The sequence below is a fragment of the Abramis brama genome, assembly GCF_963993115.1.
Source record: "Abramis brama genome assembly, chromosome: 8".
In the NCBI taxonomy this organism is placed as follows: domain Eukaryota; kingdom Metazoa; phylum Chordata; class Actinopteri; order Cypriniformes; family Leuciscidae; genus Abramis; species Abramis brama.
Genome location: NC_139970.1, coordinates 40,708,686 through 40,720,954, shown reverse-complemented (window position 1 = coordinate 40,720,954; position 12,269 = coordinate 40,708,686). Strand labels below are relative to the sequence as shown.

Sequence of the window (12,269 nt, the reverse complement as noted above, 5' to 3'; positions counted from 1 at the left end):
CATAATGCATCAAAGATTGAGGTCTGTACCAGCACTGTGTGTGTAAGTCAAGAGGTGAAATAAAGACAAATCAATTCAAGAAGGCAAAACTGTGAATTTGCCTCTGTAGGATCTGAAACAATGGCAAAAATGAATTAGAAAATGAAGGCATTCGCGTTTAAGTAAACCACTGGTTACTTAAGCCAAGGCAGTGATCCAGTGCTGCGCCCTCCAGATTCCCATCACAACATTCATCTGAAAACACTTCGCTTGCTTTATCTTTACAGGGGGATATTTCTGCACCACTGGCAGCCATGATCCCAGCTGCTATTATAATTATGATAAACAGTGGAAATTGAGATCATAATTTTGACTATGAATATGAATTATGATAAAACAATTATGACCTCAAAAGTGACAAAAAGTGACACTTGTAGCATAAAAAAACCATAATATTTATCATAATTATGACTGTCACTTTCGATTTTTGACGTCATTATTGTTTTTGTCAATTTCGACTTTTAATGGCATAGTTATGAGAAAAAGTCTGAATTTTTTATCATAATTATGACATTTTATCATAATTTTGACTATTTCATCATTTTGATTTTGACCGTCAATGTTGACCTTTATCTCATAATTATGACTGAGTATGTAATAAATATGACTTAATTATGACATTTATTATGCGTCGGAAATGTCTCTCCATAGGGGAAAGTAATCATACACCTCTCCAGGCCAAATATTTTGAGGTATAATTCATATCTGTAGCATGAAGAGTTGCTGTCTGGATTAAAACATGAGGGAAAAGGTCTTACTTATAGTTGTCTCTGCAATATTAAGATGGAATAGAGTTTTTAAAGGACACATTTCACCTTTTAAGGATCTGATCATGTCATTACCGCCCCACAAGGTCATGCTACAATGTTGATGGCATAAAAGGCATTTGATTGTCCTGTCTTGAGCTTATTGAGAGACATTCTCCATTGGACAATGACTCTTTTCATCAAGAGGATAAACAAACTGACAGAGGCATCATGTTTGTGCGTTAAAAACGGCTTTAAATCTAAACTCGTCAGTGCTTTAAGGTAACAATTCACACAAAAATGTATATTAAGTGATCATTTAAACACCCTCGTGTCATTTTAAATATATATCTGTTGTTTTAAAGTAGTATGAAGATTTTTTTTAAATAATTTTTTAGGGAAAACAAATAACGGTTTGGAACGACATGGATGAGGGTGAGTAAATAATGCCAATTTTTATTTTAGATGAGTTTTTTCCTTTAACACGGTAGGAAATCTGATGCGAAATGAATTCACTCCTTTGAATAAACATTAGCTTTAATGTGTGTCATTATCACACTGTAAACTATTGCACTTCACAAACAACTCTTCAGAATGATTTGTTCAGTCATAGCTTATTTTTAAATTAAATAACCGTAACAAGAATTATTCTCTCTTTTTTTTCTCTCTGTCAAAATCTTAAGCACAGTTATTGAGAGAATATTTTCACATCATGCCATAAAATATTTTCTATAAATTGAGAAAGATCTGTTCACCTTCCTGGCCTCCATCCATTCAATACTTTCAATTATGCAATAAATTTAAAGTATTTTTATTGTACAAACCTAATATTAGTTTTTTTGTATTCTAAACACTTTTTATTTAAATTTTTTAAATCATCTTCGCCTGACGGAAACGGAATGCTTCGTTCTCAGTAACTTGATGCATTTCAAAGTGCATTTCATCAGAAATCCCTGCATAATCCCAAATATAATGTAAGACTTTAGTATCTCAGAGTTTCATAAGACAAAGAGTTTGACCGCATTTTCATCATCTTAATCTGGTTTAAAAAGTTAAATCTGTTATCTAACTACTTTATGTCTTCTATCTGTCTATTTTAAAGCAAATGCAGATAGATATGACATATCATTTTCTTGTTAGTGTCATGGAAAAAAACATCCTTTATGTCTCCACTAAAAACTTGGAGATATGTTGTAAAAACATTATCTAAGGCTGTGTTCAGAATAGCATGCTAACATACTACTATGTATGCAGTATGTGTATTTAATGCACGCCCAAAAATGCAGTGCACTTGCCGAAAGTAATATGAGGACAATTTTGTCTTTCTTGACTCACCAAATGTAAAAACATTATGTTCATATATGTTAAGACATATATGAAAATATGTAAATGAACCCTTAAAAAAGTAGCTAGTATATACTAAGCAATATTCAGTAAGTAGTAAGCAAGTATTCCATTGGGAACACAGCCATAGACATGGCCCCGCCCCCTTCAGTGCTCAGGTAACGATTGGTTACAGTTCTGTGTAACATCAGCCAATGGAAAAGTGCAATTATGTTGAGGAAATGTATTGTGTTCACAACTTAAATATCATGGTTTTGGTTTTGTAAGCAAAGGCAAATGAACAGCACATATTTTAAGAGCCGTTTTCATGCTTTCACCAACTCTTTAAAAGCATGAATTATGTGTACGAAAACGCAACAGTATTATTTTCTCTTTTACAGTACATTGAACTCTTACAAAACCATAAACCAGCGATGAAAGCTAAAAAAAAAAACATGCTTTTATCAAACATTTAGATATACACTTACTTCAGAACACTAACAGCAATCTTTTTTCAGTTTTTCTTTTTTGCACCACGAACACAAGATACATAGAAAAGTTCTATCCACATTTCTGCTCAAAACTAGAACTTTTGAAATTACAAGAAACCTTGCAGGAGACTAAGATCAGGAATATACTTCACGCTAGTATGTAAACGCAAATTTTGCAAGCACTGACTCATAGTTCACCCACAAATTAAAGGGTTAATTCACAAATTAAAATTATCCCATAATTGACTCACCCTCAAGCCATCCTAGGTGTATATGACTTTCTTCTTTCAACCGAACACAATCAGAGTTATATTAAAAAATATCCTGGCTCTTCCAAGCTTTATAATGAGAGTGTATAATAGTATAATAGAGTCTGAGATTTTGAAGCCCAAAAAAGCACATCCATCCATCATAAAAGTAACCCATATGGCTCCAGTAAAGCCTTCTGAAGAGAAGAGCTGGTTTTTGTAAGAAAAATATCCATATTTATAACTGAATAAACCATAATCACTGGCGTACACAAGTCGAGCTCCGGCGGAAGAGTGAACTAACCCTTTAAGATTCTTTCATCATTTATTCACCCACATGTCACTCCAAACTTGCATGACTTTCCTTCTATTGTGCAGAACACAATAGAAGATATTGTGAAGTTGGAAACCAAGCAACATTGGACCTCATTGAAAAAAAATATTTTTCAAAATGTCTTTTGTTCTCCAGTCATACAGGTTTGGAACGACATGAAGGTGAGTAAATCCAAACAAAATGTACATTTTTGGGTGAACTATCCCTTTGAGTTCTCGTTCTGGAGGCAACGAAACTCAAGGTGGCGCTAGAATAACTTCTGTTACATTAAAAACAATGGGTCTCCTTCACTAAACGTGTGTATGCATGCACAAATTAGTTGTTTTTCAAAACGTTTTCATTAACAATCATGAATTTCCGTACTAAAATTCTAAATTCACAAGAAAATGAACAACTGAAACTACATATACGCAAAAATCACATACTCTGAGTGGCCTTATAGTTGTGTTAAAGGTACACTGTAGTTTTTTAAGTATTTTATTAGCTAAAATCAGTGTCTTTATTCATAAATATGTCCTGCCAATGATCTGACTTATCCTCGTAAGCGAAGAATTTCTTATCTTTATTTACATTGGACGGGTAAGTCCAAGGAGGCTTCCATGTCGTTCCGGCATTTTAAAAAACTATAATAGCAGAGAGGGACAAAAAGCACTAGCCTACCGCAACGCGTTTCCACAACGTGTTTTTTTTGTTCAGAGCCAAGAAAAGAAAATGTTGTACGGAAAGTACAAAATGTATTATGCAAATGACTAACACAGAGGCCTTGTTTACACCTGATATCAAGATGCGTTGTGGGCGATCGGATCACAAGTGGACGACTCTAAATACAGGTGTAAACGGGGTCTAAACGTTTTGAGCTTGTCCACTTTCGACCACTTCCAGAGGTAGTCGAAAACGCATTCGACCGGATTGCTTTCGTAGTGTAAACGCTCATGTTGTCGAATGCATTAGAACAGCCGAAAAATACCAGATACTCTCCGTCTACGCATCTAACACATAAACATTATGGGAAGTGCGCTAGCCAGACGGGATTTCAACTTTGTTGGCTAGAGACCCAAGTTTGGTTTGAAGATGAAAAACGTACTAAGCACAATGTTCTCTCACCATTCCTGATTTCTAAAAGAGACGGATTAAAACACCAGGTGTAAACAGGAATGTGTCTCCCTCGTCTACTTGTGATCCGATCGACCAAAACGCATCTTAATACCAGGGGTAAACAGGGCCATAGTCGCTCATCTAGAATACTCCAAATTCATTAACATTACAATGAGGTTGAGATCAAATTGAGGTGTTGAATTAGGTGTAAATTTCATGAAAATATTCTCCTGTGCATACAAAAACGAAATAATACATGCAAATATTAGTGAACGAGACCCACTGTGTTATTGAAATCTAGAAGCGTTTGCGTTTGCATACTTGCGTAGAGAATGTTTCAAACCTAACGCTTGTCATACACTATGATTTTGCAGTTTAAATCGTTTTTGTTCTTTGCAAAGTTCAGTAAAAATACGTATTTTTGGACCCCCCCCCCCAAACGTCAAACAGGAAATTTGTCAGAATGAAACATCGAAGGCTGCTTTTATACTCTTGCCGCTTTCTTAATCTAAACCGGAGTGGGTTCGGGGAAAGCGTCCAGTAAAGGAGGTCCTTTCGTGTTGTCCGCTAGCGAAACGTCGGGCAGATTGCGAGACATCTCCTTTGGCTGTTCAGCTACGTAACAGTTCCCGTTGGCGTTGTATCCTGTATCCTGCGTATTGTTGTTCAGATAGTTTTGGAATTCCAACTGGTTCAGCTCTCCTGATTGGCTGAGGAAGGTCCCTTTGGATTGGACGCTTTTATCCGGCTCTGGGGCGCAACAGCCAATCACGGCCAAGTGGTGATTGGCGTATGGCTGCTCGGGCTGCTGGGAGAAGTCTGTGTATTGGTCAGCGGTCACATTGAAGGGACCCTGAGACATGACCCTACTGGAGTCATTGACTCTGTCTTGATAGGAGGCAGTGTCCCCTATGTAGGGCTCACTAGATTGGTTGGCAGAGGCTAAAAGTACGGATGGACTAGCGTTTTCCATCGGGTAGTACTCCGCGGTGGAGTTGATGAAGTAGGAGTTGCCGTTTGTTTGGTTGTCCGACGCGACCGTATTCTCTGAGTAACACATCACGGAAGTGGGCGGAGCCACCTCGCTATTGGCCAATCCCGCGTCAAACTCCTCTGTCTTGTCTTCGTCCTCGTCGTCGTCTTCCTCCTCAGAGTCGCTATTGGCCAAGCTCTGTGTGCTGGAGTCGGACAGACTGCACAGACTGCTGCTCTCATCCTCGTCATCTTCGTTCTCCTCATCTTCGTCATCTTCTTCGTCCTCCTCTTCGTCCTCCTCGTCTTCCTCTTCCTCCTCCTCCTCCTCGTCTTCCAAGGCCTCGTCGATGTCGTCGCCAGTCTGCAGATGCATGATGGTGGTCTGCGGGACTGTATCCGGGATCGCGTATTCCAGTGAATGCTGGCCCGTCGCCATCGGGCTGCAGTGACCGTTTGGGTCGTTGTGGAATCCGTTGCCGACCGTCGAGACGGATCCGGGATTCTGCTGCTGCTCACGACTCTTCTCCAGTTCCAGCTTCATGATGGTGTGCAGAAAGTGAGTCCGCACTCGGATGGGGTTAAACTCGATCCTGCCGGCTGCGTTGCTGCAGCCCTCTTTTGTGCAGCCACACGGGAATGACATACGGTCCACCTGTGGACATCCAAGAACACTTGAGCACAGGCCAGTTTAGGATTACACACAGCAGGAATGATCTAAATAAAGCTCCTCTCTCTTCTGAAGACTCAGTGTACCGCGTAAAATGTAACCAGCTGTATCTACGTCTGCTGTCTAACATCTTAATCAGTTTTAACAGGGCATACCTCCATTAAACTTTAGACATCTTAATCGTTTATGCTTGTTAGTCTGCTATGCTAGATTTCTTTCATAGGCTTTGCTTTACTACAGTATAGGGAATGAGGACCCTCTTAAAGGGATATAAATCAAAACCTGATGTGGTTCTAACAACTGAATGAGTCTCAAGAACATGCTGAGGTCATAGTTCACTTTAAAATAAAAAAATAAAATAAAAACGCTTAATGAAGCCTATTTTAATGACAATTAAAGCTTGTTTTGCATTATTTTGATGACAATTAAGCACGTTTTACCTATTTTTGTAATTACCGTTCTGTGAAAAGTATTATTACTATTATTATTATTAATTCTTATCTTAATCAATACCTTAAATTAATGATAAATTTGTCAAATAAATAAAATAAAAAGTATTAATATTAAAATGCATCATTTTAAAAATTACAAAATAAAAAAAATCATAATATTTTAATAGTTATTAGTAAATATACAAATTATATAATTTAGAATATTTACATTGCAAAATGTTTGTACATCATGGTCGTATTTGTCTTTAAACTAATTAAACAAAACATTGTATTGCAAAATAGATATACTGTAAAAACATGAGTAGTACATTAATGAGAATCTAATTAGAATCAAAAATAAAGGTGAAAAACCGCACTCTCAAAGTATACTTTCATAGATTTATTGTTACCATGTCCACACAGACGCGTTTCGGCTTAAGCCATCATCAGTGTGTACTGTGAAACACCGAAAATAATCTTATTAATAATTAATAATTAAATTATTAATTATTATATAAATAATTAGAACTAGAACTAGAATTCCTCATCGGTGATAACATGTGTTTAACAGGTGTATGTGTGTGTTTGCTCATCATACCTGACACTTGATGCCGGCGAGGCTGCATGTACAGGTCTCGGGGTCACAGAAGAGTCTGCAGTCACAGCCACAGTCTTCCCTGGACACCCTGATGGCTCGAAGCTCGTGTTTCTCCTCCACGTCCAGCTTCTTGACGCCGGATGAGCGCAGAAGAGCGCGTCGCTTCTTAGTGGTCAGAGGCTGAAGGAAGAAGTATTCGTCCACCTCTGTGTTATCAATGTCCAGGTCATCGTCAGAGATGTCGTCCAGCGTGAGAGCGTTGGCCTCGTCGGACTCCACCGCGCCGTTCTTCGTCAACTGAGGAGCATGCAAAAGGTCAAATTTCATGAAGGCATTCACACAGCAATATATCCAATAGCAAACATATGTTTTCTTTTTGCGTACCCGCAGCCGGATGGAGTTGAGTTTCTCCTCTTTCAAGTGGTCTCGGAGCATGTCTCTGTGGATCCTCTCCTGCTCCATGGCGAACTCTCCCAGTGTGTACTGGCGCACGCAGCTGTGCCTGCTGGACATGCCCAGTGTGCTGCCACCCTGACTGGGCACGCTGGTGAATCCCTGCCGCCGGCTGAAGTAATACACCGTCACCTTCTCAAAGTGCACCCTCCTCGTCCTCATCCGCTTCTCTCGCTTCAGGATCGACGATGCTAAAAAGACATTCAATTAAAGGTAAGTAAAATTACAGTTTGGTAATTCAATTTGTTTACAATATTTGATTTAGTCGACGATATCAAATTTCCAATATTCAGAAATTCACAATGAAAACAGAATGGAGAATAGCAAGAGGTAGGCTCATGCTGTTAAGTGTACTGCACGTGTTAAGTGTATTATTTACATTGCAATACCCATAAATGAAAACATAACTTAATTTATTAATATGTCTTTATATTTTTATTTGTAATTTACATTTACAACTGTTCTTTGGTTTCTTTGCAAGGACACCGCCTTCACCTGCCATGTCTATCGGCTCGCTTTCGGGGTTAAACTTTCCGCGACTGGGTTATAGGTTGCCAGGTTGAGGTGACAAACGGGTTGAAATTGTGTATGGTGTATGGATTGTGTGAATATAATGCATTAAATACAAGATCTGGCAACTGGTCAACATTAGACAAACATATTGGTCCAATTATTCATAAAGGAGTTTGGGCCATGCAAATTACGGGAGTTTCCTGGGAGATATAACAAACCGGGAGGGGTCCGGGAGATAGGGCTAAAAAACGGGAGAAACCTGGGAAAAACAGGAGTGTTGACAGGTATGCCTGGGAATCAAACCCATGACCTTGCTGTTGCTGGCACAATTCTCTACTGTTAGAGCTACAGGAATTAGTATTAAAAGAACTTTTGCCAAACATATAATATGCTAGAAACATAATAATCACTGCAATAATGATCTGATCATAGAATCTTAAGCATTTGCCTATTTAAATTCAAACATTTATTTATTTATTTATTTATTTTTGTGGCCGGGCAGTGTATATTCAGTATGTAGCGGCTTTGATTTAAACCTAACTAAGATTGTTCAAAAGTCTAATTCATTTGCACAAATCAGTGCTTTCGACCTGTCCATTAAAATTTATTTATTTAAAATTATTCTGATTTAACAATTAACTTGCATTGTCTCTGCATGGCACTTTACTCGGCACTTTCAGTGTTAGGGAAAGTTACTTTTAAAAGTAATGCATTACAAAATTGTTTTACTCCCTAAAAACTAACTCACTGCATTACTTGTTTACTTTTAATGGAAAGTAATGCGTTACGTTACTTTTTTGTTACTTTTTCTCACCTGGTCTGGGCTTGCTTGTTTATTTATTATTATTTTTTTGAATAATACATTTTTTGGCAAATGTAAAAGCCGTTTCACACTAAAAGTGAAATGAATAAGCCTCAGGCTGAAGGAAATGCAAATTAAACAGACTAAACAGACACACGCTTTGAGGAGGCCATTATAAGTCCACAAGTCTGCAAGTGCAATGAAGTGTGCCATTTGGGACAGGGCCAACGCCTCTGCACTTACTCCTGATTTCTCTCAGTATGGGGACAGGAGAGCTGTCAGTCAATAAATGGAAAAACAAAGTAACTTTCGTTACTTATTTGAAAAAGTAACTCTGATATTTTGTTGTGAATTTAAAAGTAATGCATTACTTTAATAGTTCCTTGAAAAAAGTATTACTTTTTTTTACATTAAGATTACTTAACTCACATTACATGTAATCCATTACCCCCAACACGGCTTGTTTTAAAATATTAAGTAAAAAAAAAAAAAAAAAAGAAAAAAAAAAAAGGATAAATTGCTTTTTTAATGTTATTGGTGCATAAGAATGAAAATGAATACATTTCATTAATCTGTTCATTTAGTGGCATTTTCATTTAGTAAGCATTTTGCTGGTTTAAGATGGTTTAGCTGATCTGAAAAATTTGAATAACATAAAATAAAAACACTAATATTGTTACAATTTAAAACAACTGTTTTCTATTTGAATATATATTTCACATCTACTTTATTCCTGTGATCAAAGCTGAATTTTCAGCATCATTACTCCAGTCTCCAGTGTCACATGATCCTTCAGAAATCATTGTAATATGCTGATTTGCTGCTCAAGAAACATTTCTGATTAGAAGTTTCAAAAGAACAGCATTTTTTAATGGAAATTATTTGTTGCATTATAAATGTATTTACTATCACTTTTAGAAGTGTATATTTATGAAACTTTTGTAAAGGAGTATTTCACAGCTGTATTAGTAAGACATTCTCCTCTGCTCCTCTAGTGGTCCCACGGTCCTCTGCACGCCTCTGGCTCTTATTGTTTGGCCATTTATAGGGGGATGGTAAATATAGCCTGTATAAATATCCCCAGTTTTGGCCTCCACAAGAGTGGAGTTTCCCTGATACTCTCTCCCACAGCTCCCTTCATGTCTGACACAAACAGGACAAATAAGAACCATCTGCTGCTGCCGGTCCCCCGCCCAGAAACACCAGCAGAATACATTACACACACACATGAATGTGTGCACTGCGCTTAACCTAGTCTGACTCAGGAACTCCAGCAGAACTGAAGCAAACTGAGCTTTCTGAGTGCAGAGGCGAAGTGTTGAAGAAGAATTAGGCAGAGGCTGATTGCTTGAGAAAATGACTTGAAAAGCAATTTCAGTTTTACATGAGAGTCTTTTTTCTTTAGACGCACTATGGATAGGAGACTCAAAAACAAACAAACAAACAAACAAAACATACACTTCCAGATTATATTTAACTCTTAATTTAACATATTAACTCTCATATTATAATGACTTCCAAAGAACATGTGACACTGAAGACTGGAGTAATGATGCTGAAAAATCAGCTTTGATCACAGGAATAAATGACATTTTCAAATATATTTACATAGAAAACAAGTTATTTAAAATTGTAATAATATTTCACAATACTACTGTTTTTACTTTATTTTTAAGCCTCAGTGTTGGTGAGCAAAAGGAACTTCTTTTAAAATATTATTTACATTTGGCAGACACTTTTATCCAAAGCGAATTGCATTGCATTTCAAGGTACACATTTTACTTTCTTATCAGTTCTTGCTTTCCCTGGGAACCGAACCCATGACCTTGGCGTTGCAAGCGTCAACACTCTACTGTTTGAGCTACAGGAAAGCCCTTTATTGTAATATCTTACCGACTACAAGAATTTGGACGGTAATGTACATTGCCGTATCATGTGCATTTATCAAGGTAAATGAATATGGCAATCAGTTTAGTGCCATGTGTATTATCCTTTCATGCTACCAAAGGGTTTGCATCTAACAGACACTGGCTTTTCATCATGTTTCATTTGCTGAAAATAGTTCCAGGAATCCAGCTCAGCAGGTTGATTTGAACATCAGTAATTACGATTATGAGCTACATTTCACATCTTAATGTAGACGTAACCTCTCTCTGAAGCTGTGCTGAAAGAGCAACGCTTTCTAAAGGAGGAATCAGACGTCCTCCGGGACTCGCTGCACTGTGGGTCATCTGCAGACATCTGGTGCACATAAACTTCTAATTATTTTTAATGATGGAATCAAAGTGGAGGAGCGTCACAAAACATTAAAGACCTCAGAGAGGTGATGGAGAGCTCGAATTTAACAGGGGGAAAAAGCTGAAGAGAATCAGGAATGATTGACAAAACTGGCTTCCTAAAACAACTTCTCACAGAACAGCTCGCTTTATTTGGCCTTAATTAATCCGTGTTTATTTTAGAAGTGGTCACTCTTTGTGGCTTTTTGTTTGCTTTGCAAAAAGTTACCTCGTCTGACTCAGGAAATTCAGAACTGAAGCAGAGCACTTTACTGCAAACAATGGTTCCCATTCAGTCAGTCATGTTTGACGTTACGTCGACCTGACGTCATGGGATCTCGCCTGGGAGCCAAATCACCTCCATGTGGTAACAAAACGAGCCAATGGACATGGGCCAGTGAGATTTGCATGCCGAGCCACAGCTACCTGTATACACCTACAGGTATAAATATGATCGGCATTACTCACTTCATTCATATTTTGCTTCGGAGCCGAGCCGTTGTGAATAGCGATCGCTCATTCCAGTCACTCCAGTGAAGTGGATTCTCGTGCAGAGAAACAGCAATTTTAATTTCTAAAAAGAGCTTATTTCTGAGGAGATCTCTCCTGCCGGAGTGAGGTGCATGCAGTGTTGATTCACATCCTAAAAAGGGCTGTGCATAGATAAGTGCAGCATTTCACCCCTCTGTGCTTTGGCGCGTAAGAGCAGATTTCCTAAAAGAGCAAGCACGCCTCTTCATGTTAGATCATTAGCCTCTCCGTCCGTGCATTCCTGGATGCAGTCGTTTCCCATACTCATCTGACAGACACAATCGGTGTCTCACATGCCTAGCATACTGAGAAGGCATTCATGGGTAGTTCATGTTCTCACATGGCAACATGATGTGTCGGCATGCGGGTCGTGACTCTCCTTTCTAGTAAAGGCTTGAGTCCCTTTTGTTGTTGCCCAGCCGCCGCTTGTGTTTAAAAGCACAGCCGCGGGTCTGCTCAACACTTTGGGAGACTGAGGGTTACAGCAAGAGCTTTCCGGCGGGAAACCCCCCGCGGTTTGGATGATTGGTTTCGGGACTCAGAGCGTGACGCGAAAATCACCTCGCCCCAACCCCGTGCCTTTCTTCCTGGAAGTGCATGAAGAGCTTTGGTAGTATGGAGATACATTAGTGCACATTAAAACATTTTCTTCTCTCACTACCCTCAACTGTGGGGTGGTCAGGGGGTTCGTGGAGATTTATTTATTTATCGTGCAATTGCGGTGCATATATGCTTGCAAAGTGTCGC

General features: G+C 38.4%; 1 protein-coding gene across 2 annotated transcripts in view; it reads right to left on the bottom strand.

Moving 5' to 3' along the window:
* Positions 1-1,181: 1,181 nt before the first annotated feature.
* csrnp3 (cysteine-serine-rich nuclear protein 3) overlaps positions 1,182-12,269 on the bottom strand; it is a 50,002-nt gene continuing 38,914 nt past the window's right edge. Inside the window, exons 3-5 of one of the 2 annotated variants that reach the window (XM_084121588.1) lie at positions 7,332-7,591; positions 6,948-7,244; positions 1,182-5,903 (exon numbers count right to left, since the gene is read on the bottom strand). In XM_084121588.1, the coding sequence (XP_083977714.1) occupies positions 4,785-5,903; positions 6,948-7,244; positions 7,332-7,591 (1,676 nt within the window). In that variant the 3' untranslated portion in view covers positions 1,182-4,784. The remainder of the gene's footprint in view (positions 5,904-6,947; positions 7,245-7,331; positions 7,592-12,269) is intronic. The other variant, XM_084121587.1, reaches the window with a different exon arrangement.